General features: G+C 43.8%; 1 protein-coding gene across 1 annotated transcript in view; it reads right to left on the reverse strand.

The window, feature by feature from the left end:
• Nucleotides 1-26,270, reverse strand: part of LOC137367180 (dynein axonemal heavy chain 8-like) — a 2,531,605-nt gene that overhangs the window by 1,637,488 nt on the left and 867,847 nt on the right. The window contains exon 103 of the mRNA XM_068028616.1: nt 16,217-16,330. Coding sequence (XP_067884717.1) covers nt 16,217-16,330 — 114 coding nt within the window. The remainder of the gene's footprint in view (nt 1-16,216; nt 16,331-26,270) is intronic.

Below are 26,270 nucleotides of genomic sequence, written 5' to 3' on the forward strand. Positions count from 1 at the left end.
CCGCTGGTAATGCGTTCCATGCACCCACCACCCTCTGCGTAAAGAACATTCCACGCATATCCCCCCTAAACTTTTCCCCTTTCACTTTGAACTCGTGTCCCCTTGTAATTGAATCCCCCACTCTGGGAAAAAGCTTCTTGCTATCCACCCTGTCTATACCTCTCATGATTTTGTACACCTCAATCAGGTCCCCCCTCAACCTCCGTCTTTCTAATGAAAATAATCCTAATCTACTCAACCTCTCTTCATAGCTAGCGCCCTCCATACCAGGCAACATCCTGGTGAACCTCCTCTGCACCCTCTCCAAAGCATCCACATCCTTTTGGCAATGTGGCGACCAGAACTGCACGCAGTATTCCAAATGTGGCCGAACCAAAGTCCTATACAACTGTAACATGACCTGCCAACTCTTGTACTCAATACCCCGTCCGATGAAGGAAAGCATGCCGTATGCCTTCTTGACCACTCTATTGACCTGCGTTGCCACCTTCAGGGAACAATGGACCTAAACACCCAAATCTCTCTGTACATCAATTTTCCCCAGGACTTTTCCATTTACTGTATAGTTCACTCTTGAATTGGATCTTCCAAAATGCATCACCTCGCATTTGCCCTGATTGAACTCCATCTGCCATTTCTCTGCCCAACTCTCCAACCTATCTATATTCTGCTGTATTCTCTGACAGTCCCCTTCACTATCTGCTACTCCACCAATCTTAGTGTCGTCTGCAAACTTGCTAATCAGACCACCTATACTTTCCTCCAAATCATTTATGTATATCACAAACAACAGTGGTCCCAGCATGGATCCCTGTGGAACACCACTGCTCACACGTCTCCATTTTGAGAAACTCCCTTCCACTGCTACTCTCTGTCTCATGTTGCCCAGCCAGTTCTTTATCCATCTAGCTAGTACACGTTGGACCCCATGCGCCTTCACTTTCTCCATCAGCCTACCATGGGGAACCTTATCAAACGCCTTACTGAAGTCCATGTATATGACATCTACAGCCCTTCCCTCATCAATCAACTTTGTCACTTCCTCAAAGAATTCTATTAAGTTGGTAAGACATGACCTTCCCTGCACAAAACCATGTTGCCTATCACTGATAAGCCCATTTTCTTCCAGATGGGAATAGATCCTATCCCTCAGTATCTTCTCCAGCAGCTTCCCTACCACTGACGTCAGGCTCACCGGTCTATAATTACCTGGATTTTCCCTGCTACCCTTCTTAAGCAAGGGGACAACATTAGTAATTCTCCAGTCCTCCGGGACCTCACCCGTGTTTAAGGATGCTGCAAAGATATCTGTTAAGGCCCCAGCTATTTCCTCTCTCGCTTCCCTCAGTAACCTGGGATAGATCCCATCCGGACCTGGGGACTTGTCCACCTTAATGCCTTTTAGAAAACCCAACACTTCCTCCCTCCTTATGCCGACTTGACCTAGAGTAATCAAACATCTGTCCCTAACCTCAACATCCGTCATGTCCCTCTCCTCGGTGAATACCGATGCAAAGTACTCGTTTAGAATCTCACCCATTTTCTCTGACTCCACGCATAACTTTCCTCCTTTGTCCTTGAGTGGACCAATCCTTTCTCTAGTTACCCTCTTGCTCCAAGTCACTGGGGTGTGGGGCGTGACTTAGAGGGGAACTTGCAGGTGGTGGTGTTCCCACTCGTCCCTTGTATTCCAGGTGGAAGAAGTCACGGGTTTGGAAGGTGCTGTTGAAGGAGCCTTGGCAAGTTGCTGCAGTGCATCTTGTATATGTTATACACTGCTGCTACTGTGCACCAGTGGTGGAGGGAGTGAACGGATCTCATATATTTCAGTCAAGTCACCTCTTTCTCTTCTAAACCCCAGCAGATACAAGCTTAGCCTGTCCAAACTTTCCACATAAGAAAACCCACCCATTCCAGGTATTAGTTTAGTAAACCTATTCTCAACTGCTTCCAACATACTTACATCTTTCCTTAAATAAGGAGACCAATACTGTACACAGTACTCCAGATGTGGTCTCACCAATGTCCGGTATAAGTGAAGCATAACCTTCCTACTTTTGTATTCAATTCCCCTTGCAATAAACAATAATATTCCATTAGCTTTCCTAATCATGTGCTGTACCTGCATACTAGCCTTTTGCAATTCATGCACCCAGATCCCTCTGCATCTCTGAGCTCTGCAATCTCTCACCATTTAGATAATATGCTTCTTTTTTATTATTCCTGCCAAAATGGACAATGTCACATTTTCCCACATGATACTCCATTTGCCAGATCATTCCCTTTTCACTTAACCTATCTATATGCCTTTGTAGCCTCCTTATGTCCTCTTCACAACTTACTTTCCCACCTATCTTTGTGTCATCAGCAAATTTAGCAACCATACCTTTGGTCCCATCATCCAAGCCAGTTATATAAATTGTAAAAAGTTGAGGCCCCAGCCCTGATCCCTGTGGCACATCACTTGTTACATCTTGCCAATCAGAAAATGACCCATTTATGTCCTCTCTGTTTCATGTTAGCTAGTCAATCTTGTATCTGTGCCAATATGTCACCCCCCACACCATGAGCTTTTATTTTCCACAATAACCTTGGATGTAGCACCATATGGAAATCAACGTTTCCTTCTGGAAATCAACGTACAGTGCGTCCACCCGTTCCCCTTTATCCACAGCAGAGGTTACTTCTTCAAAGAACTCCAATAAATTGGTTAAACATGATTTCCCTTTCACAAAACCATGTTGACTCTGCCTGATTACCCTGAATTTTTCAAAGTGCCCTGCTATAAAGTCTTAGAGTCATAGAGTTATACAGCACAGAAACAGGCCCTTCAACCCATCGTGTCTGTGCCGGCCAACAAGCACCGAACTTTTCTAATCCTATTTTCCAGCATTTGGCCCGCAGCCTTGTATGCTATGGTGTTTCAAGTGCGCATCTAAATACTTCTCAAATGTTGTGAGGGTTTCTGCCTCTACCACCTCTTCAGGCAGTGCATTCCAGATTCCAACCACCCTCTGAGTGAAAAATGTTTTCCTCAAATCCCCTCGAAACCTCCTGCCCCTTACCTTAAATCTATGCCCTCTGGTTATTGACCACTCTGCTAAGGGAAAAAGATTCTTCCTATCTAACCTATTAATGCCCCTCATAATTTGGTATACATCAATCATGTCCCCCCTCAGCCTTCTCTGCTCTAAGGAAAACAACCCTAGCCTTTTCAGTCTCTCTTCATAGCTGAAATGCTCCAGCCCGGGTAACATCCTGGTGAATCTTCTCTGCACCCTCTCCAGTGCAATCACATTCTTCCTATAGTGTGGTGCCCAGAACTGTACACAGTACTCCAGCTGTGGCTTAACTAGCTTTTTATACAGCTCCATCATAACCTCCCTGCTCTTATATTCAATGCCCCGCCTAATAAAGGCAAGTATCCCATCTGCCTTCCGAACCAGCTTATCTACCTGTGCTGCTGCTTTCAATGATCTATGAACAAGTACAACAAGGTCCCTCTGACCCTCTATACTTCCTAGGATCCTACCATCCACTGTATATTCCCTTGCCTTGTTAGTCCTCCCAAAATGCATCACCTCACACTTCTCAGGATTAAATTCCATTTGTCACTGCTCCGCCCATCTTCCCAGTCCATCTATACTGTCCTGTAATCTAAGGCTTTCCTCTTCACTATTTACGACACCACCAATTTTCATGCCATCTGCGAACTTACTGATTATACCTTCTATTTTCAAGTCGAAAACATTAATGTACACGACAAACAGCAAGGGTCTCAGCACCGATCTCTGTGGTACACCACTGGTCCCAGGCTTCCACTCGCAAAAACAACCCTCGACCATCACCCTCTGCCTACTGCCACTCAGCCAATTTTGGATCCAATTTACCAAATTGCCCTGGATCCCATGGGCTCTTCCCTTCTTGACCAATCTCCCATGTGGGACCTTATCAAAAGCCTTACCGAAGTCCATGTAGATTACATCAACTGCTTTACCCTCATCTACACATCTAGTCACTGCCTCGAAAAATTCAGTCAAGTTAGTTAGACATGCTCTCCCCCTGACAAACCCATGCTGACTATCCCTGATTAATCCCTGCCTCTCCAAGTGGAGATTAATCCTGTCCCTCAGAATTTATGCCAATAGTTTCCCAACCACTGATGTTGGACACATTGGCCTGTATTTACCTGGCTTATCCCTACTACCCTTCTTGAATAATGGTACCACATTCACTGTCCTCCAGTCCTCTGGTACCTCTCCTGTGACCAGAGAGGATTTGAAAATTTGTGTCAGAGCCCCTGATATCTCCTCTCTTGCCTCACATAACAGCCTGGGATACATCTCATCTGGGCCTGGGGATTTATCCACTTTTAAGCCCGCTAAAACAGCTAATACTTCCTCCTTTTCAATGCTAATATGTTCAAGTACATCACAATCCCCCTCCCTGATCTTTACACCTACATCGTCCTTCTCCATAGTGAATGCAGATGAAAAGTAATCATTTAAAACCTCACCTATGTCCTCTGGCTCCTCACACAGATTGCCACTTTGGTCCCTAATGGGCCCTACTCTTTCCCTGGTTAAACACTTGCCCTTAATATACTATAAAACGCCTTAGGATTTCCCTTTATCTTGCCCCCCCAGTGTTTTGTCATGTCCCCTCTTCGCTCTCCTAATTACTTTTTTAATTAACCCCCGACACTTTCTATACTCCTCTAGTCCCTCCATTGTTTTCAGCACTCCGAATCTGCCATAAGCCTTCTTTTTTTCCTGATCCAATCCTCTATATCCCTTGACATCCAGGGTTCCCTGGACTTGTTGGTCCTACCCTTCACATTAATGGCTCTGAACTCTCACGATTTCCTCTTTGAATGACTCCCACTGGTCTGATTTAGACTTTCCTACCAATCGTTGCTCCCAGTCCACTTTGGCCAGATCCTGTTTTATCATATTGAAATCAGCCATCCCCCAATTCGGTACCTTTATTTCTGGTCCATCTTTGTCCTTTTCCATAATTACCTTAAATCTTACAGAGTTATGATCACTATCCCCAAAATGACCCCCCACTGACACTTCTATCAATTGTTTGTCTTCATTCCCTAGGATTAGGTCCAGTACTGCCCCTTCTCTTGTAGGAGTTTCCACGTACTGGCTCAAAAAGCTCTCCTGTATGTTTTTAAGAATTCCGCCCGCTTTAAGCTTCTTGCACTCAGACTATCCCAGTTGATATTGGGGAAGTTGAAATCCCCTACTATTATTACCCTATTATGTTGACACCTCTCTGAGATTTGCCTACATATCTGCTCCTCTATCTCTCGCTGACTGTTTGGAGGCTTGTAGTACACTCCCAGCCAAGTGATTGCCTCCTTTTTGTTTTTAAGTTCTACCCATATGGCTTCATTTGAGGAACTTTCTAAGATAGCATCCCACCTGACTGCAGTAATTGACTCCTTGATCAACAGTGCAATGCCACCTCCTCTTTTACCCCCTCCCCTGTCTCGCCTGAAGATTCTATACCCTGGAATATTGAGCTGTCAGTCCTGCCCTTACCTCAAACATATCTCTATGATAGCAATAATATCACAATCCCATGTGTTCATCAACGCCTTCAATTCATTTGCCTTACTAGTAAGACTCTTTGCATTAAAATAGATGCTATCCAGCCTTACATTTTTCACTTGTGCCTCAATAGGTCTATATTTGCTCTGCCTTCCAGACTGACTCAGTTTCTCTTCGATATTTGACTGTGCATCACCCCCTACTGTACCTCCACTCTGTATCCCAACCACCTGCTAAATTAGTTTAAACCCCCCCCACCCCTCCAAAAGCACTAGCAAACCTCCCAACAAGGATGTTGGTCCTGTTCCGGTTCAGGTGCAACCCGTCCAACTTGTACAGGTCCCACCTTTGCCAGAAACAGATCCAGTGATCCAGGAAACTAAACCTCTCCCTCCTGCACCATCTCCACAGCCACGCATTTATCTGCTCTATCCTCCTATTCCTATACTCACGAGCACGTGGCACCAGGAGTAATCCAGAGATTACAACCTTTGAGGTCCTGCTTTTTAATCTGCTACCTAGCTCCCCAAATTCTTGTTGCAAGACCTCTTCCCTCTTTCGATCTCTGTCGTTGGTACCAATGTGTACCATGACCTCTGACTGTTCACCCTCCCCTTTCAGAATGTCCTGCAGCCAATCAGTGACATCCTTGACCCTAGCACCAGGGAAGAAACATACCATCCTGGAGTCACATTTGCAGCCACAGAAACATCTATCTGTCCCCCTTACGATAGAATCCCCTATCACTATAGCTCTTCCACTCCTTTTCCTCCCCTCCTGTGCGGCTGAGCCACCCGTGGTGCCACAGACTTGGCTCTTGCTGCATTCCCCTGAGAAACTATCTCCCCAACAGTATCCAAAGTGGAAAATCTGTTAGAAAGGGAGATGGACCCAGCGGACTCCTGCACTACCTGCCTAGTTCTTCTACTCTGTCTGGCAGTCCCATTCTCTTTCTGCCTGAGTAATCTTTAGCTGCGATGTGACCACATCCCTGTATGTGCTATCCATGATCTCAGCCTCTCGGATGCTCCACAGTGTCTCCAGCCGCCGCTCCAGATCTGAAACACGGATTTCGAGTAGCTGCAGCTGGAGACACTTCCTGCACACGTGTTCGCCCTGGAAACTGGAAGTGTCCCTGACTTCCCACATAGCACAGGAGGAGCATTCCATATTCCCGAGCTGCCCTGCCTTGACTTACCCTTAATTTATCCCCTTTAATTACTCAAAAATTAGACGATTTACACTAGGGACCTTGATTCCCTAAGAAAAACTAACTACTATATTAAAAAACTGCCGACCTTTCCCTTTACTTTTAGTTACTTACCCAGCTATTTAGAGTTATTCCCTGACAGAAGTTACTCACCAACCAATCACCTTGTAGCTGACCTGTGACGTCACTGCTCACTTTGTTTTCAAACTCCAGCGTGCCTGGACTCCTCTCCGCTCCCAGAAGGTAAGTGTCTTTCATAATAGCTTCTAACATTATCCCTACGACAGATGTTAAGCTAACTGGCCTGTAGTTTCCTGCTTTCTGTGTGCCTCCCTTTTTGAATAAGGGAGCTACACTGACTATTTTCCAATCTAATGGAACCTTCCCCAAATCTAGGGAATTTTGGAAAATGAAAACAAACACATCAACTATCCAGGAGGGGGAACAAACATCCATGGCTAAGCAAGGAAGTTAAGGATAACATAAAGACAAAAACAAAGGCATGCCATATTGCAAAGGCCAGTGGCAGGCTGGAAGATTGGGAAACTTTTAAAGATCAACAAAGGGTTACTAAAAAAGTAATAAAAAGAGCAAAAGTATGAAAGAAAATGAGCGCAAAATATAAAAACGGATAGCAAAAGTTTCTATAAGTATATAAAAGGGAAGAGAGTAGCTAAAGTGAATGTTGGTCCTTTGGCAGATGAGACTGGGGAGTTAATAGAAGAGAACACAGAAATGGAAGAGACACTAAATCAGTATTTTGCCTCAGTTTTCACAGTGGAGGACACTAGTACCATCCCAATAGTACCAGGTAATGCAGAGGTTATAGAAAGGGAGGAACTTAGAACAATCATCATCACCAGGGAAAAAGTACTGAGCAAACTATTGGGGTTGAAGGCAGACAAGTCCCCAGGGCCTGATGGCCTACATCCTAGAGTCTTAAAAGAAGTGGCAGTGGAGATCGTGGATCCATTGGTTATAATATTCCAAAATTCTCTGGATACGGGAAAGGTTCCAGTGGATTGGAAAAAAGCTAATATAATGCCCTTATTCAAAAAGGGAGGGAGGCAGAGGATAGGAAACTATAGACCAGTTAGTTTAACATCTGTCGTTGGGAAATTGTTAGAATCCATTATTAAGGAAGTAATAACAGGACATTTAGAAAGTCAAAATGCAATCCATCAGAGTCAGCATGGTTTTATGAAGGGTAAATCGTGTTTGACTAATTTGCTAGGGTTCTTCGAAGCTGTAACAAGCAAAGTGGATAATGGGAATCCTGTAGATATAGTTTATCTGGACTTCCAGAAGGCATTTGATAAGGTGCCGCACAAAAGGTTTATAGACAAGGTAAGTTCACATGGGGTTAGGGGCAATTTATTGGCTTGGATAGAGGATTGGCTAACCAACAGAAAACAGAGAGTTGGGATAAATGGGGTGCCACAGGGTTCGGTCCTCAGGCCCCAACTATTTACAATCTATATAAATGACTTGGATGCAGGGATAGAAGGTACTATAGTCAAATTTGCAGATGACACTAAAATAGGTGGGACAGTAAGTTGCAATAAAAAAATAAGAAATCTACAAATGGATATGGATAGATTAGATAAATGGGCCAAAATTTGGCAGATGGATTTTAACGTGGATAAGTGTGAGGTTATCCATTTTGGTCGGAAGAATAGAAAGGCAAATTTTTATCTAAATGGAGAGAAACTTCAGAGTGCTTCGGTGCAGAGGGATCTGGGTGTCCTCGTGCATGAATCGCAGAAAACTAGTTAGCAGGTACAGCAGGTAATAAGGAAGACAACTGGAATTTTGGCATTTATTGCTAAAGGAATAGAGTATAAAAGTAGGGAAGTGTTGCTGCAACTGTACCAGGTATTGGTGAGACTGTACCTGGAGTATTGCATACAGTTTTGGTCCCCTTACTTGAGAAAGGATGTAGTTGCATTGGAGACAGTTCAGAGGACGTTCACTAGATTGATTCCAGAGATGGGGGTAGTTGGGGGGGTGCGGGGGGGGGGCTTGTCTTATGAAGAGAGATTCAGCAGTTTAGGCCTTTACTCTCTGGAGTTTAGAAGAATGAGAGGAGATCTAATTGAGGTATATAAGATGATTAAGGGGACTGACAAAGTAGACATAGAGAGGATGTTTCCTCATGTGGGGCAATCTAGAATGAGAGGTCATAGTTTTAGGATAAGGGGTAGCAGATTTAAAACAGAGATGAGGGGAAAATGTTTCTCTCAAAGGGTTGTGAATTTGTGGAATTCACCACCCCAGACAGTGGTGGATGCCGGAACATTGGGTAATTTTAAGGAGGAGATAGACAGATGTTTAATTAGTAAAGGGTTGAAGGTTTATGGAGAACGGGCAGCAAAGTGGAGTTGAGGCCGAGATGAGATCAGCCATGATCGTATTGAATGGTGGAGCAGGCTCGAGGGTCTGAATTGCCTATTCCTGCTCCTAGTTCTTATGTTCTTACATCCACCAGCCACTTCTTTTAAGACTTTGTCTTTGAAGAATGAAGTCTATCAGGACCCGGGGACTTGTCAGTCCACAGCTCCAACAATTTTCTCACTTCCCTGGTGATTGTAATTTTCTTGAATTCCTCCCTCCCTTCCATTTCCTGATTTACAGATATTTCTGGAATGTCACTTGTATCCTCTATAGTGGAGACTGATGTAAAATACCTGCTCAGTTCATCTTCCATCTCCTTATTCTCCATTATTAATTCCCCAGACTCACTTTCTGTAGGAACATTTTGTTAACTTTTCTTTTTCTAAATATCTGTATAAACTCTTGCTATCTGTTTCTAAATTTCTAGCTAGCTTTCTCTCATACTCTAATTTTCCCTCTTCATCAATCTTTTAGTTATTATTTGCTGTTTTTATATTCTATCCAATCTTCTGACCTGACACCTATCTTTGCGCTGTTTAAAAATAAGGGATTGGTCGTTTAAGACAGAGATGCTTTTTCTTTAAGTTTGATACTGTCTTTAACTTTTTTAGTTAACCATGGATGGTGAGTCCTACGCTTGGAATTTTTCTTTCCCGTTGGAATGCACCTATTCTGTTTATTCTCAAACATTCTCATAAATGACTGCCACTGCATCTCTGTTGACCTATCCCTTAACCTAATTTACCAGTTCACTTTAGCTCACTGCTTTCATGCCCTCATAATTGCCCTTATTTAAGTTGAAAATACTAGTCTTAGACCCACTCTTCTGTCCCTCAAACCAAATGTAAAATTCAATCATATTATGATCAGTGCTGCCTGGTGGTACCTTCACGATGAGGTCATGAATTAATCCTATCTCGTTGCACAATACCAGGTCTAGTATTGCCTGCTTTCTGGCTGGCTCCAGAACATGCTGTTCCAAGAAACTATCCTGAAAACATTCTATGAACTCCTCATCTAGGCTACGTTTGCCCTTCTGATTTTTCCAGTCTATATGTAGATTATAATCTAGTCAATAGTAACCCCCAGGATATTGATAGTTGGGATTCAGCGATGGTAATGCTGGTGAATGACAAGGGGAGATGGTTGGATTCTTTCTCGTTGGAGATGGTCATTGTCCGGCGCGAATCGTACTTGCCATTTATCAGCCCAAGCCACACACCATCCTGACTTGGAACGGTATTGCCGTTCCTTCATTGTCGCTGGATCAAAATCCTGGAACTCCCTCTGCACCAGATAGACTGCAATGGCTGAAGAAGGCAGCTTACCACCACCTTCTCAAGAGAAATTAGGGATGGGCAAAAATGCTGGCCTGGACAGAGATGGTCACATCCTCTGCAAGGTTAAAAAAAAAGTGCATCTTCAGCATGCTGATGACTTGTTTGATGACCCATTTGTTGGTGATATAGCATTAATTGTAGCATTCTTGGATATTATTGTGCAGGTTTCAAATGGGAATCATTCGAACATATGAATTAGGAGCAGGAGTAGGCCACTCGACCCCTCGAGCCTGTTCCGCCATTCAATAAGTTCTGGGCTGAACTGATTACTCCACATTTCCACCTACCCCCGATAACCTTCCACCTCCTTGCTTATCAAGAATCTATCTACCTCTGCCTTAAAAATATTCAAAGACTCTGCTTCCACTGCCTTTTGAGGAAGAGAATTCCAAAGACTCACGACCCTCTGAGAGAAAAAATTTCTCCTCATCTCTGTCTTAAACGGCCGACCCCTTATTTTTAAACAATGACCCCTAGTTCAAGATTCTCCCACAAAGGGAAACATCCTTTCCACATCCATCCTGTCAAGACTCCTCAGGATCTTATATGTTTCAATCAAGGCGCCTCTTACTCTTAAATTCCAGTGGATACATGCCTAGCCTGTCCAACCTTTCCTCATAAGACAGTCCACCCATTCCAGGTATTAGTCTAGTAAACCATCTCTGTACTGCCACCAATGCATTTATATCTTTCCTTAAATAATGAGACCAGTACTGTACACATCATTCCAGATGTGATCTCACCAATGCCCTGTATAGCTGAAGCATAACGTCCCCACTTTTGTATTCAATTCCCCTTGCGATAAACAATAATATTCCATTAGCTTTCCTAATCATGTGCTGTACCTGCATACTAGCCTTTTGCAATTCATGCACCCAGATCCCTCTGCATCTCAGAGCTCTGCAATCTCTCACCATTTAGATAATATGCTTCTTTTTGATTCTTCATGCTAAAGTGGACAATTTCCCGCTTTCCCACATTATACTCCATTTGCTAGGCCTTTGCTCACTCACTTAACCTATCTATATCCCTTGGTAGCCTCCTTATGTCCTCTTCACAAGTTACTTTCCTACCTATCTTTGTGTCATCAGCAAATTTAGCAACTATACCTTCGATCCCTTCATAGAAACATAAAAAATAGGAGCAGGAGTAGGCCATTTGGCCCTTCGAGCCTGCTCCGCCATTCATTATGATCATGGCTGATCATCTAACTCAGTAACCTGTTCCCACTTTCCCCCATATCCTTTGATCCCTTTAGACCCAAGAGCTATATCTAACTCCTTCTTGAAACCATACAATGTTTTGGCCTCAACTGCTTTCTGTGGTAGCGAATTCCACAGGCTCACCACTCTCTGGGTGAAGAAATTTCTCCTCATCTCAGTCCTGAAAGGTTTATCCCGTATCCTTAAACTATGACCCCTGGTTCTGGACTCCCCCATCATCGGGAACATCCTTTCTGCATCTACCCTGTCAAGTCCTGTTAGAATTTTATAGGTTTCTATGAGATCCCTCCTCACTCTTCTGAACTCCAGTGAATATAATCCTAACCGACTCAATCTCTCCTCATACGTCAGTCCCACCATCGCAGGAATCAATCTGGTAAATCTTTGCTGCGCTCCCTCTATAGCAAGAATATCCTTCCTCAGATAAGGAGACCAAAACTGCACACAATATTCCAGGTGTGGCCTCACCAAGGACCTGTATAATTGCAGCAAGACATCCCTGCTCGTGTACTTGAATCCTCTCGCTATGAAGGCCAGCCATTTGCCTTTTTTACCGCCTGTTACATCTGCATGCTTACCTTCAGCGACTTGTGTACGAGAACACCTCATTACATATTTCCCTCTCTCAGTTTATAGCTGTTGAGATAATAATCTGCCTTCCTGTTTTTGCTCCCAAAGTGGATAACTTTCATCTAAGTTATTTCTATAAATTGTAAAAAGTTGATGCCCCAGCACAGATCCCTGTGGCACACCACTCGTTAAATCTTGCCAACCAGAAAATTACCCATTTATGCCGACTGTCTGTTTCCTGTTAGCTAACCAATCTTCTATCCATGGCAAAAGATACCCCCTATACCATGAGCTTTTATTTTCTGCAATAACCTTTGATGTGGTACCTTATCAAAGGCATTCTGGAAATCTAAGTACTTAACATCCACCAGATCCCCTTTATCCACAGCATATGTAACTCCCTCAAAGAAGTCCAATAAATTGGTTGAACATGATTTCCCTTTCACAAAACCATGTTGACTCTGCCTGATTACCTTGAATTTTTCTAAATGCCCTGCTATAACATCTTTAACAGTAGCTTCTAACATTTTCCCTAAGACAGATGCTAAGCTAACTGGCCTATAGTTTTCTGCTCACACAAAAACAAGAAATGCTGGATTCACTCAGCAGGTCTGGCAGCATCTGTGGAAAGAGAAGCAGAGTTAACGTTTCGGGTCAGTGACCCTTCTTCGGAACTGTTTTCTGCTTTCTGTTTCCCTCATTTTTTGAATAAAGGAGTTACATTCGCTATTTTCCAATCTGAAGGAACCTTCCCCGAATCTAGGGAATTTTGGAAAATTAAAACTAATGCATCAACTATCTCACTAGCCACTTCTTTTAACACCCTAGGATGAAGTCCATCAGGACCCGGGGATTTGTCAGCCCGCAGCTCCAACAGTTTGCTCAGTACCACTTCCTTGGTGATTGTAATTTTCTTCAGTTCCTTCCTCCCTTCCATTTCCTGACTTACAGCTAATATTGGGATGTTACTTGTACCTTCAATCGTGAAGACTGATGCAAAATATCTGTTCAATTCATCTGCCATCTCCTTATTATCCATTATTAATTCCCCAGACTCACTTTTTTTAGGATCAATGCTCCTTTGTTAATTCTTTTCTTTTTAAATATCGATAGAAACTCTTACTATCTGTCTTTATATTTCTAGATAGCTTTCTCTCGTACTCTAATTTTACCTTCCTTATCAATCTTTTCGTGCTTCTTTGCCATTTTTTATATTCTGTCCAATCTTCTGACCAGTCTCCCATCTTTGCGCAATCATAGGCTTTTTCTTTAAGTTTGATACTATCTGTAACTTTTTTAGTTAACCACAGATGGCAGGTCCGGCCCTTAGAATTTTTCTTTCTCGTTGAACTATATCTATTCTGTGTATTCTGAAATATCTCCTTAAATGTCTGCCACTGCATCTCTATTGACCTATCCCTTAACCTGATTTGCCAGTTCACTTTAGCTGGCTCTGCTTTCATGCCCTCTTAATTGCCCTATTTAAGTTTAAAATACTAGTCTTGGGCCCACTCATCTCTCCCTCAAACTGAATGTAAAATTCAATCATATTATGATCGCTGCTACCTCGGGGTGCCTTAATTATGAGGACCTTGTCTCTGAGCAGTCACCTGTTAACTCTGCTTCCAGATGTCAAGACATCAGGGAGGGTGGACTGTCACAGGACAAAAGTATCATTGCAGCTACCCAAGAATCTTGTGCACACCTGCATAAAGATCTTTTTGTGGTTGCACACCAACTTGATGGAGTGGAAGCACTTGAAGTTAAAAAATACTCTGTGGGTGCCCTGATTGCCATGTGTTTTGTAGTCGATGACAGCCTGCATCTGTAGGAAGCCAGGCTGAGTGCCCACTCATTCTGACTGGCATCATTGCACATGAAGTTGGCATAGTTGGTGGCCCAGATGAACAAGCCTTCCTCACCTGTCTTATGCATTTGTGGGCTGCCAACCGAGCCCTGGAAGGATCCAGAGACAAAAAGCTGAGGACAATTGTTCTTTGACAGCCACTGGTAAAAAACGCTGGCAGCAGGTCCTCTCCCAGCAGGCTTCAGATGTTTTTCACCATATGATGTGACAACCTGAGCTTCCTGAGCCACTGCTGTTCCAGGAAGCTGATCCTCTGCCTGTAGATCTTATGTGGTGGGTATGGCTTCCTCTATGCTGCTCCCCTCTCTTCTGCTCCCTCTCTCCTGTGCAGTTACATGTCTGGGGCCAGCAAGGCTGTCGCTGGTTCTGTTGTTGCTGCCATTGTTGGTCATCTTGGTACTCATCTGAAGTCCAATCTAAGGCAGCATAAGCGCCACCCATCCTGATCTGATAGATCAAACTACCAAAGTGTAGAAGAAACCTCCAAAGTGTAGAAAGTCAACTTTCAGCACAAGTACTGTGGACACCCTTTCCCACCAGTAGCTAAGACAGCAGCTGTGAGCATTGATAAAGTAATGTTATATTTCCCTGCGACTGATTGACTCCTCAATTGACGTTGAGTTCTCACCTTTCTTTCAGTGGCAAGTTTCTGGAAACCCGTGGATCACACGTAAGCTGTAAAATCTGTGTCAATAAAACTCTAATTGAGCAATTACCAGATGATAATGATCAACTCACCTCTCCCGAAAGTGTTGTCTGCAAGCAGCCTAACATAACTAAAGCCTTTCATCTCTCGTATCATTCTAATAAACCTCCTCTGAACCTAAGGCCTTAAAGTGTAGTGCCCAGAATTGGCCACAATAATCTCAGCTGGCACCTAATGCCATACAGTGAAACATGGAAGTCGGCAGGTTGGAGCCAGCTTCCCGACGCACTGTCAATTTCACCAGCTTTAATCTCCCCCATTCACTCCAAAATCGAAGTTCTCCTCTGTGTTGAAATGGCCCCACAGAGTACAAAAGCAAGTAAATTATGCTAAACCTTTAAAAATCACTGATTGGGTCCCAGCTGGGATTATTGTGGCCAATTCTGCAATGGTACCAGGGATGAAAGACTTCAGTTTTGTGGAAAGGCTGGAGAAACTGTGGTTGTTCTCCTTAGAGAAGGTGAAGTGGGGATTTGATAGAAGTGATAAGGAGAAACTGTTTGCACTGGCAGAAGGGTTAGAAACCAGAGGACATGGAGTAAGGTAATTGGCAAAAGAACCAGAGACAACATGACAATTTTTTTTAGAGGAAGTAGCTGTGACTTGGAATTCACTGCCTGAAAGGGTGGCACAGATTCTGTTATAATAATATAACAATAACTGTTAAAGAGAATCTGACAAACACTTGAAGGGAAAAAAATTGAAGGGCTATGAGGCAAGAGCAGGGAATGGAACTAATTGGATAGCTCGTTCAATGAGCTGGCACAGACATAAATGGGCAAAATAGCCCCCACTCTGTGTTGCATCATTCAATGATTCTAAGTAAGCTCAACTTGTGGCGGCGCAGTGGTTAGCACCGCAGCCTCACAGCTTCAGGGATCCAGGTTCAATTCTGGGTACTGCCTGTGTGGAGTTTGCAAGTTCTCCCTGTGACTTTGTGGGTTTTCGCCGGGTGCTCCAGTTTCCTCCCACAGCCAAAGACTTGCAGGTGATAGGTAAATTGGCTGTTGTAAATTGCCCCTAGTGTAGGTAGGTGGTAGGGAATGTGGGATTACTGTAGGGTTAGTATCAATGGGTGGTTGTTGGTCGGCACAGACTCGGTGGGCCGAAGGGCCTGTTTCAGTGTTGTATTGCTAAATAAAATAAATAAATAAAAAACTGCAACAATGAAAAGGCAATTATTATAACTTAACAGTCTGCGTACATGTTTGGCAGGGAAAGTTATTGATGCATGTGAACACAGAGCAGGGAATAGCAGGTTGCAAAACTTGAGACTGATGAGATGGACCATGATGATCCTTTCCAGTCTCAGAGATTCAACTGATTTAATACTACCAAAACTAACCTTTTCGTACTGTCGTCCATATTTGAGCACTTCCTTCTGGAAAACATCCACTGACTCCAGTAGGTTAGCCTTAAATTTGGGTTGGACTTGCACCAATTCATCCTGCACATTTCTCTGTTAAAACAAGCAATTACACCACATGGTCAAAAAAAATCATACTGCCAGGTCTTGCAATGTCTTAGTGTTGGCTCATGATTTGATTTGACAACTCAAAAATAAAAAAGCAAATGTAAAGACCAGTGAAACAATGTGATAATTTTTACTATAAAACTGGAAGAATCTATTGGGAGTATAGCTTAAAATCTACAAAAAAGAGGTAATAATACAAGATTTTGCAATATATCCAATATATATTAATAATAGATAAGGTACATAAGCAAAGATTTTTCAGTTATTTATTTGGTTTGAGTCATGGTAAAAACTTTCGAACATTATACACATATATGTTGTAATTCAAAGCAAAAAATAAAGCAGCAGTGCTGCTCAATGACCGCTTATAAATCGAGCAAATAGCTGACCCATATGTATCATAAAACTGTAAGTTTGATTTGGTCTATCCTGAGTGAGCTAGTCTCAGCCAGGTTTGCAATATTGTTGTTGAAATTGGCTTCATTGACCCTAAGCTAGTGAGGGAAAAATCAGCTTGCGTTTTCACTCCTGATTAATATCCTGGACTGGAAAGTGTGCATGCACAGTAATTGGCTGATCCCTGCCCCACAATCCCCCCACCACCACAGGCCATGATCAAAGAACTGCCAAAACTCACTGTTAAGTTCCCACATGAAGAATGGGTGAGATACAGTAAAACAATGCTAATTAGAATTTTTAGACAATGAAGTAGTCAACTCCGTGGCTGCACTCAGTGAAACCAACCCTAACGATTCTCGAAATAAAAAAAAGCTAAATTATTTACCATAATCCTGAACGCTGCTGCTGCCATTCCTGAGATCCCCAATGTTTGAGCTGTGGACCTAAGCTCCCTCAAGCCTTATCCCCAACCTCCAGGTTCCTAGAAAATCAATCACCCACCATCCCTTACCCAGAGATCCCCGAAATCCAGATTCACAGATCTGTCCCACCCACCCCCTACTCAGCTCTAATGTCTAAAATCCCAAACACCCTCATTCCCGACTGCAAATGTCAATTATCGTAATATAGACTGGGAAAGTAATGGTGCAAAGGACAGAGAGGAGGAAGAGTTTCTGAACTGTGTTCAGGAGAATTTTCTTGATCAGTATGTTTCTGGCCCATCCAGGAAGGAGGCATTACTGGATCTGGTTTTGGGGAATGAGGTGGGTCAAGTGGATCAAGCATCAGTAAGGGAACAGTCAGGGAACAGTGATCATAGCATCATAAGGTTTAGATCAGCCATAGAAAAGGGCGAGCAATCTAGAGTAAAAAATATTTAACTGGAGGAGGACTAAGTTCAGTTGGTTGATAATAAATCTGGCTCAGGTCGATTAAAATCAAGAGGAGATGGCTCAGGTACAGTTGAGGTCCATTCCACTGAGGGAAAAAGGCAGGGCAACCAAAGTCAGAGCTCCCTGGATGAAGAAAGGATCGAGAGTAAGATGAAACAGAAAAAGGGTGTGTCTGATGACAGGTTGATACAAGTGAGAAGCAGGGTGAATATCAGAAGTTCAGAAAGGAGGAAAAAAGGAACAGAATAAGAAGAAAGTAGCACCTAGCATGAAAAAGGGTCCAAAAGTCTTCCATAGGCATATAAATAGTAAAATCACAGCAAGAGGAGGGTGAGGGACAATTAGGAACTAAAAAGGAGATCTACGGATGAAGGCGGAGGCATGGATGAGGTACTAAATAAGTGTTTTGCATCTATCTTTACCAAGGAAGAAGATGCTGCCAAAGTTATAGTGAAAGAGGAGGTAGTTGAGATATGTGATGGACAACAAAATTGATAAAAAAGAGATACTAGAAAGGTCAGCTGTACTTAAGTTGATAAGTTACCAGGACCAGATAGGATACATCTGAGGGTGCTGAGGTAAGTTAGGGTAAAAATTGTGGAGGTATTGGCCATATTTCAGGGGTAATGCTGTCCTTCCCAGGGGCTTTTCCACTGGCTAGAGAATCAATGGCATCACTGAGTTCTGATTTTGTTGGCTGTATGTCCAGCTCATCCATGACTGGTAGAGGCTGGGCTGCATTGAGGGCAGTCTCAGTGACAACATTCTCCCTGGAGTACAGTTCTAGGTAGTGCTCAACCCAGCGGTCCATTTGTTTGCGTTGGTCAGTGATTCTGTCCCCTGATTTAGATTTGAGTGGGGTGGCGATCTTCTTGATGGTTGGCCCAAGAGCTCTCTTAATGCCATCATACATTCCTCTGATGTTTCCGGTGTCTGAGGCCAGCTGAATATGACTGCATAGGTGTTGCCAGTAGTCATTTGCGCAGCGCCGAGCTGTTCTTTGTGCAGTGCTTCTGGCTGCTTTAAGTGCCACGGATGTTAACTCGCTGGGGGCTTTCTTGTAGTTCAACAGTGCAGTGCACTTAGCGGCTATGACAGGTTCCAGCTCTTCATTATGAGATTGAAACCAGTCTGCATGTCTCTTCGCATGTTTGCCGTAGGTGGTCAAAGTTGACTCATAGATAGCGTCTCTGATGTGGGCCCACTTGGTCTCAGCATCCCCTGTGGGAGTGTTTTGAAGGGCTGTTACAAGTGAATTTAGAAATTTTTGTAACAGCTGTGGATGAGAAATTCTGCTCATGTTGATGCGAGAGTGGCCCTTCTGCTTGGAATGATGCAACTTCTTTGGTCTGAGTCTAACCTTGCTGCACACCAGGGAGTGGTCGGTGTTGCAGTCCGCACTGTGGAAGCTGCGTGTGATTTGAACACTGTTTAAGGAGGCACGCCTTGTGACGATGAGGTCCAGCTGGTGCCAACGACGCGATCTTGGGTGCCTCCATGAAACCTGGTGACAGGGTTTAGTGTGAAAGAATGAGTTGGTAATACAGAGATTATGATAGGTACACAACTCAAGCAGTCTCTGCCCGTTCTCATTCATCCTTCCAATGCCATAGCGCCCAAGGCAGGAGGGCCATACAGCCAACAAAATCGGAACTCAGTGATGCCATTGATTCTCGAGCCAGCGGAAAAGCCCCTGGGAAGGACAGCATTACCCCTGAAATAATCAAGAGTGCCAAGTCTGCTATACTCTCAGCACTACATGAACTGCTATGCCTGTGCTGGGACGAGGGAGCAGTACCTCAGGACATGCACGATGCCAATATCATCACCCTCTATCAAAACAAAGGTGACCGCGGTGACTGCAACAACTATCTTGGAATCTCCCTGCTCAGCATAGTGGGGAAAGTCTTTGCTCGAGTCGCTCTAAACAGGCTCCAGAAGCTGGCCGAGTGCGTATACCCTGAGGCACAGTGTGGCTTTCGTGCAGAGAGAACAATCTGTTGACATGCTGTTCTCCCTTCGTCAGATACAGGATAAATGCCGCGAACAACAGATGCCCCTCTACATTGCTTTCATTGATCTCACCAATGCCTTTGACCTCGTCAACAGACGTGGTCTCTTCAGACTACTAGAAAAGATTGGATGTCCACCAAAGCTACTAAGTATCATCACCTCATTCCATGACAATATGAAAGGCACAATTCAACATGGCAGCACCTCATCAGACCCCTTTACTATCCTGAGTGGCGTGAAACAGGGCTGTGTTCTCGCACCCACACTCTTTGGGATTTTCTTCTCCCTGCTGCTGTCACATGCGTTCAAGTCCTCTGAAGAAGGAATTTTCCTCCACACAAGATCAGGGGGCAGATTGTTCAACCTTGCCCGTCTAAGAGCGAAGTCCAAAGTACGGAAAGTCCTCATCAGGGAACTCCTCTTTGCTGACGATGCTGCTTTAACATCTCACACTGAAAAGTGCCTGCAGAGTCTCATCGACAGGTTTGCGGCTGCCTGCAATGTATTTGGCCTAACCATCAGCCTCAAGAAAACGAACATCATGGGGAAAGACGTCAGAAATGCTCCATCCATCAATATTGGTGACCATGCTCTGGAAGTGGTTCAAGAGTTCACCTACCTAGGCTCAACTATCACCAGTAACCTGTCTCTAGATGCAGAGATCAACAAGCGCATGGGAAAGGCTTCCACTGCTATGTCCAGACTTGCCAAGAGAGTGTGGGAAAATGGCGCACTGGCACGGAACACAAAAGTCCGAGTGTATCAAGCCTGTGTCCTCAGTACCTTGCTCTATGGCAGCGAGGCCTGGACAATGTATGTCAGCCAAGAGCGATGTCTCAATTCATTCCAGCTTCGCTGTCTCCGGAGAATACTTGGCATCAGGTGGCAGGACCGTATCTCCAACACAGAAGTCCTCGAGGCGGCCAACATCCCCAGCTTATACACCCAACTGAGTCAGCGGCGCTTGAGATGGCTTAGCCATGTGAGTCGCATGGAAGATGGCAGGATCCCCAAAGACACATTGTACAGCGAGCTCGCCACTGGTATCAGACCCACCGGCCGTCCATGTCTCCGCTTTAAAGACGTCTGCAAACGCGACATGAAGTCCTGTGACATTGATCACAAGTCGTGGGAGTCAGTTGCCAGCGTTCGCCAGAGCTGGCGGGCAGCCATAAAGGCGGGGCTAAAGTGTGGCGAGTCGAAGAGACTTAGTAGTTGACAGGAAAAAAGACAGAGGCGCAAGGGGAGAGCCAACTGTGTAACAGCCCCGACAAACAAATTTTTCTGCAGCACCTGTGGAAGAGCCTGTCACTCTAGAATTGGCCTTTGTAGCCACTCCAGGCGCTGCTCCACACACCACTGACCACCTCCAGGCGCTTGCCCATTGTCTCTCGAGATAAGGAGGCCCAAGATTGGCCATAATTTTCCAATCTTCCTTAGATACGGGGTAGTGCTAGAGGACTGGAGAATTGCAAATGTCAGAAAGAAAAGTGTAAGGATAAACCGAGCAACTAAAGGCCAGCCAGTTTAACTTCAGTGGTGGAAAAGCTTTAAGAAATGATCGTCTGGGACAAAATTAGCAATTGATTACAGAAGTGTGGATTAATCAAAGAAAGGCAGAATGGATTTTTTAAAGGCAAATTGTGTTTAACTAACTTGACTGAATTTTTTGATGAAGCACAGAGAAGACTGATGAGGGTAATGCTGTGGATATTGTGTATATGGACTTGCAAACGGTGTCTGATAAAGTGCCAAATAACAGAGGCTTGTCAGCAAATTCAAAGCTCATGGAATAAAAGGGACAGTTGTGACAGGAAACAGAGAGTAGAGGTGAACCATTGGTTTCAGACTGGAGGAAGGTTTCTGGTGTTCGATATTAGGACCACTGCTTTTCTTGATATATATTGATTTAGATTTGGCTGTATTTGCAAAATTTGCAGATGACAAAACTTGGAAGTATAGTGAACTGTGACATGGAAGAGAAGTGTGAAGTGCTAAATTTTGGTCGGAAGGATGAGGATAGGCAATATAAATTAAAAGGTACAATTTTAAAGGAGATGCAGAAACAGAGACTTGTAGATATACATGCACAAATCCGTGAAGTTGGCAGGATAGGTTGAGAAACTGGTTAAAAAGGCGTATAGCATCCTGGGCTTTATAAATATTAGCATGGAGTAGAACCATGGAGACATGATTACAAGGAGATCAAGGTTGTGAAATGAATATTCCAGGCTACACAAATATTTCGGAGAGACAGACAGAATGGGAAAGGCGGAGGGGTAGCCCTGATGACACAGGGACATTAACAAGAAGGGATCTGGCCTCAGAAGACCGTGAAGTAGAAACAGTTTGGATGGAAATTAGGAATACCAGGAATCAAAAAACACTGGTGGGAGTAGCTTACAGGCCTCCTAACAGTAGTTATATTATTGGACAGAACATTAACGAGAAATTATTAGAGCATGTAACAATGGTCTGGAAGATGAATTTGTATAATGCTTTTTGTGACAGTTTCTTGGAGCAATATGTTGTAGAACTGACCAGGGATAAAGCTATCTTAGATCTTGTATTGTGTAATGAAGCAGGGTTCATAAGCAATGTCATAGTAAAAGATCCACTGGGAAATTGTAATCATAATACCATTGAATTTCATGTTAAGTTTGAAAGTGACACATTTCAATCACAAACAAGAATCTTAAACTTAAACAAAGCCAATTACGAAGGTATGAGGGGAGAACTGGCTAAGATTAGTTGGGTAAATAGACTGGGAGGTATGGCGGTAAATGAACAGAGGGAAACATTTAAAGAAACAATTCAAAGGGTTCAGCAAAAGTACATTCCGTTCAAAAGCAAAACTTGTCAAGAAAGACCAATCATGGCTCACTCAGGAATTAAGGATTAGACTAAAAGAAGAGGCTTATAATGTTGCAAAAAATAGTAGCAAGCCTGAGGATTGGAAGCATTTTAGAAACCAATAAAAGGCCACCAAAAAGTTGATAAAAAGGGTAAACATAGGAATTGAGAGTAAACTAGCCAGCATTATAAAAACAGATTGTAAGAGCTTTTATAAGTACAGAAAAAGGAAGAGAGTAGCTGAAGTAGATGTTGGTCCCAAAGAGGCAGAGACAGGAAAAATCATCGTGGGGAATGAGGAAATGGCAGAGGCATTGAACAGTAGAAGACACAAGTTCCGTACCAGAAATAGGCAGTAGCCTATGAGCTAAAAAGAGTGAGGAAATTAAGGATATAAATATCAGCCGAGAAAAAATATTGGAGAAACTTGAGGGACGAAAATCTGACAAATCCCCGGATGGCCTACATACTTGGGTTCTAAAAGAGCTAGCTGCAGAGATAGTGGATACACTGGCTATGATTTTCCAGAATTCCTTTGATACAGGAATGGTCCCATCAGATTGGAAGTTGGCAAGTGTTACACCCCTTTTCACGAAAGGAGGTAAAGAGAAAACAGGGAACTACAGGCCAGTTAGCCTAACATCAGTCATTAGGAAGATGCTGGAAACTATTATTAAAGAAGTCTTAACATTGCACTTGGAAAAGCATAGTATCATTAGAACAAGTCAGCATTTTTACAGCAGGTTTTACTAAAGAGACATCCTGTTTGACAAATTTATTCGAGTTTTTTGAGGATGTAAATAGTAGGGTAGATAAAGGGGAATCAGTAGATGTCGTACACCTGGATTTTCAAAAGGCATTCAATAAGGTGCCACATAAAAGATTAATACACAAGATAAGGGCTCATGGTGTTGGGGGTCATAAATTAGCATGGAGAGAGGATTGGTTAACAGAAAGGAAGCAGAGAGTGGGCATAAATGAGGCATTTTCAAGTTGACCAGCAGTGAATAGTGGGGTGCTGCAAGGATCAGTGCTGGGGCCTTAGCTATTTTCACTCTATATTAATAACTTGGTTGAAGAGACAAAGAGTAATATATCTAAGTTTGCTGATGATACAAAGCTCGGTGGAAAGGTAAGCTGTGGGGAGGACATAGAAAGGCTGCAAAGAGATATCGACAGGTTAAGTGAATGGGCAACAAGATGGTAAATGGAGTATAATATAGGGAAGTGTGAAGATGTTCACTTTGGTCATAAAAATAGAAAAGCAGAATATTTTTTAAAAGGTGTGAAACTGGTAAGTGTTGATGTTCAGAGAGACTTGGAGGTACTTGTACAAGGAACACACAAAGTTAACATGCCGGTGCAGCAGACTATTAGGAAGGCAAATGGCATGTTGACTTTTATTGCAAGGGGATTGGAGTACAGAAATAAAGAAGTCTTTCTAAAATTGTACAGGGCTTTGGTGAGACCGCACCTGGAATACTGTGTGCTGTATTGGTCTCCACATTTAAGAAAGGATATACTTGCACTGCAGGCGGTGCAGCAAAGATTTACTAAATTGGTCCCTGGGATGAGGGGGTTGTCTTATCATGAGAGGCTGAGTAAATTAGGCTTATATTCTCTGGAGTTTAGAAGAATTAGAAGCGATCTAATTCTAAAAGGGCTTGATAGAAGCTGAGAGATTGTTCCCAGGGAATCTAGAACATGGGGACACAGTTTCAGGATAAGGGGTCAATCATTCAGGGCTGAGATGAGGAGAAATTACTATACTCAAACGGTTGTGAATCTTTGGAATTCTCTACCCCAGAGGGTTGTGGATGCTCCATCATTGAATACATTTAAGGCTGGGATAGATAGCTTTTTGGTCTCGCAGGAAATAAAGGGATTTGTAGAGTGGGCAGGAAAGTAAAATTGAAGCCCAAGATCAGTCATGATCATATTAAATGGCGGATCAGGCTCAATGAACCATTTGGTGTACTTCTGCTCCAGTTTCTTGTGTTCTTGTTTTCTTGAGCTGATAAGTGACAAGTAACATTTGCGACTCACAAGTGCCTGGCAATGACCATATCCAACAAGACAGAATGTAACCATTTCCTCTTGACATTCAATGGCATTATGATCGCTGAATCCCCCACTATCAACATCCTGGGGTTACCATTGACTAGGAACTTAACTGGACCAGCCATATAAATACTGTGACTACAACAGCAGGTCGGAGGCTGGGAATTCTGCAACAAATAACACAACTCCTGACTCCCCAAAGCCTCTTCATCATCTACAAGGCACAAGTCAGGAGTGTGATGGAATAATCTCCACTTGCCCGGATGTGTGCAGCTCCAACAACACTCAAGAAACGCGACACCATCCAGGACAAGGCATCCCACTTGACTGGCACACCATCCACCACCTTAAACATTGACTCCCTCCACCACCGGCGCACAGTGGTAGTAGTGTGTAGCATATCAAAGATGCACTGCAGCAACTTGCCAAACCTCCTTTGAGCACCTTCCAACCTGTGATCTTTACCACCTGGAAGGACAAGGGCAGCAGATGCATGAGAACACCACCACCTGCTAGCTCCTCTCCAAGTCACACATCATCTTGAGCTGAAACTATATCACCGATCCTTTACTGTCGCTGGGTCAAAAACTTGGAACTCCCTTCCTAACAGCACTGTGAGTGTACCTACACCAGATGGACTGGAGGTTCAGAAGGCAACCTGCCACAACCTTCTTAAGGGCAATTAGGGATGGGCAATGCCTGCTTTACCGGTGACATCCACATCCCATGAGAGAATAACAAAAACTCAGCCAGCTGGTTCAGCAAGGCAATAGTGGGTATTCAGCAGGACGTGTAGGTTTGACCTGAGGCCATCAGACTTCATGGGCTCCGGAGTCAATACTGAGGACTCCGAGGCCAACTCTCTCCCAACTGTATATCACGGTGCTGCCATCTCTGGTGGGCCTGTCTTGCTGATGATAGAGGAATTTGGGACACTGACTGTAAGGTATAATTCGGTGAGTATTACTATGTCAGACTGTTGCTTGACTAGTCTGCGGGACAGCTCTCCCAATTTTGCCACAAGTCCCCAGATGTTAGTAAGGAGGACTTTGCAGTGTTGACTGGGCAGGGTGTACCGTTGTCACTTCTGCTGCCTAGGTCACTGTCGAGTGACTGTCCGGTTTTATTCTTATTCCTGAAGGACATACCTGCTAGACTGGGCCTTCAGCAGGTAAGGAGTGAATCAACATGAGGGAAAAACCTACTCGACCTCGCCCTCATGAAGCTACCTGTCACAGATGCATCAGCCTTTTTTTATCGTTCCTGGGATGTGGGCATCTCTGGCTAGGCCAGCATTTATTGCCCATCCCTCATTGCCCTTGAGAAGGTGGTGGTGAGCTGCCTTCTTGAAATTGCGGGTTTGGAAGGTGCTATCTAAGGAGCCTTGGTGCGTTGCTGCAGTGTATCTTGCAGATGGTACACAATACTGCCACTGTGCGTCAGTAGAGGGAGTGAATGTTTGTGGATGGGGTGACAATCAAGTGGGATGCTTTGTCCTGGATGGTGTTGAGCTTCTTGAGTATTGTTGGAGCTGCACCCATCCAGGCAAGTGGAGAGTATTCCATCAAACTCCTGATTTATGCCATGTAGATGGTGGACAGGCTTTGGGGAGTCAGGAGGTGAGTTACTCGCCACAAGATTCTTAGCCTCTGACCTGCTCTTGTGGCCACAGTATTTATAAGGCTACTCCAGTTCAGGGGAGATGG

This window comes from Heterodontus francisci, chromosome 3, assembly GCF_036365525.1.
Source record: "Heterodontus francisci isolate sHetFra1 chromosome 3, sHetFra1.hap1, whole genome shotgun sequence".
Taxonomy (NCBI): domain Eukaryota; kingdom Metazoa; phylum Chordata; class Chondrichthyes; order Heterodontiformes; family Heterodontidae; genus Heterodontus; species Heterodontus francisci.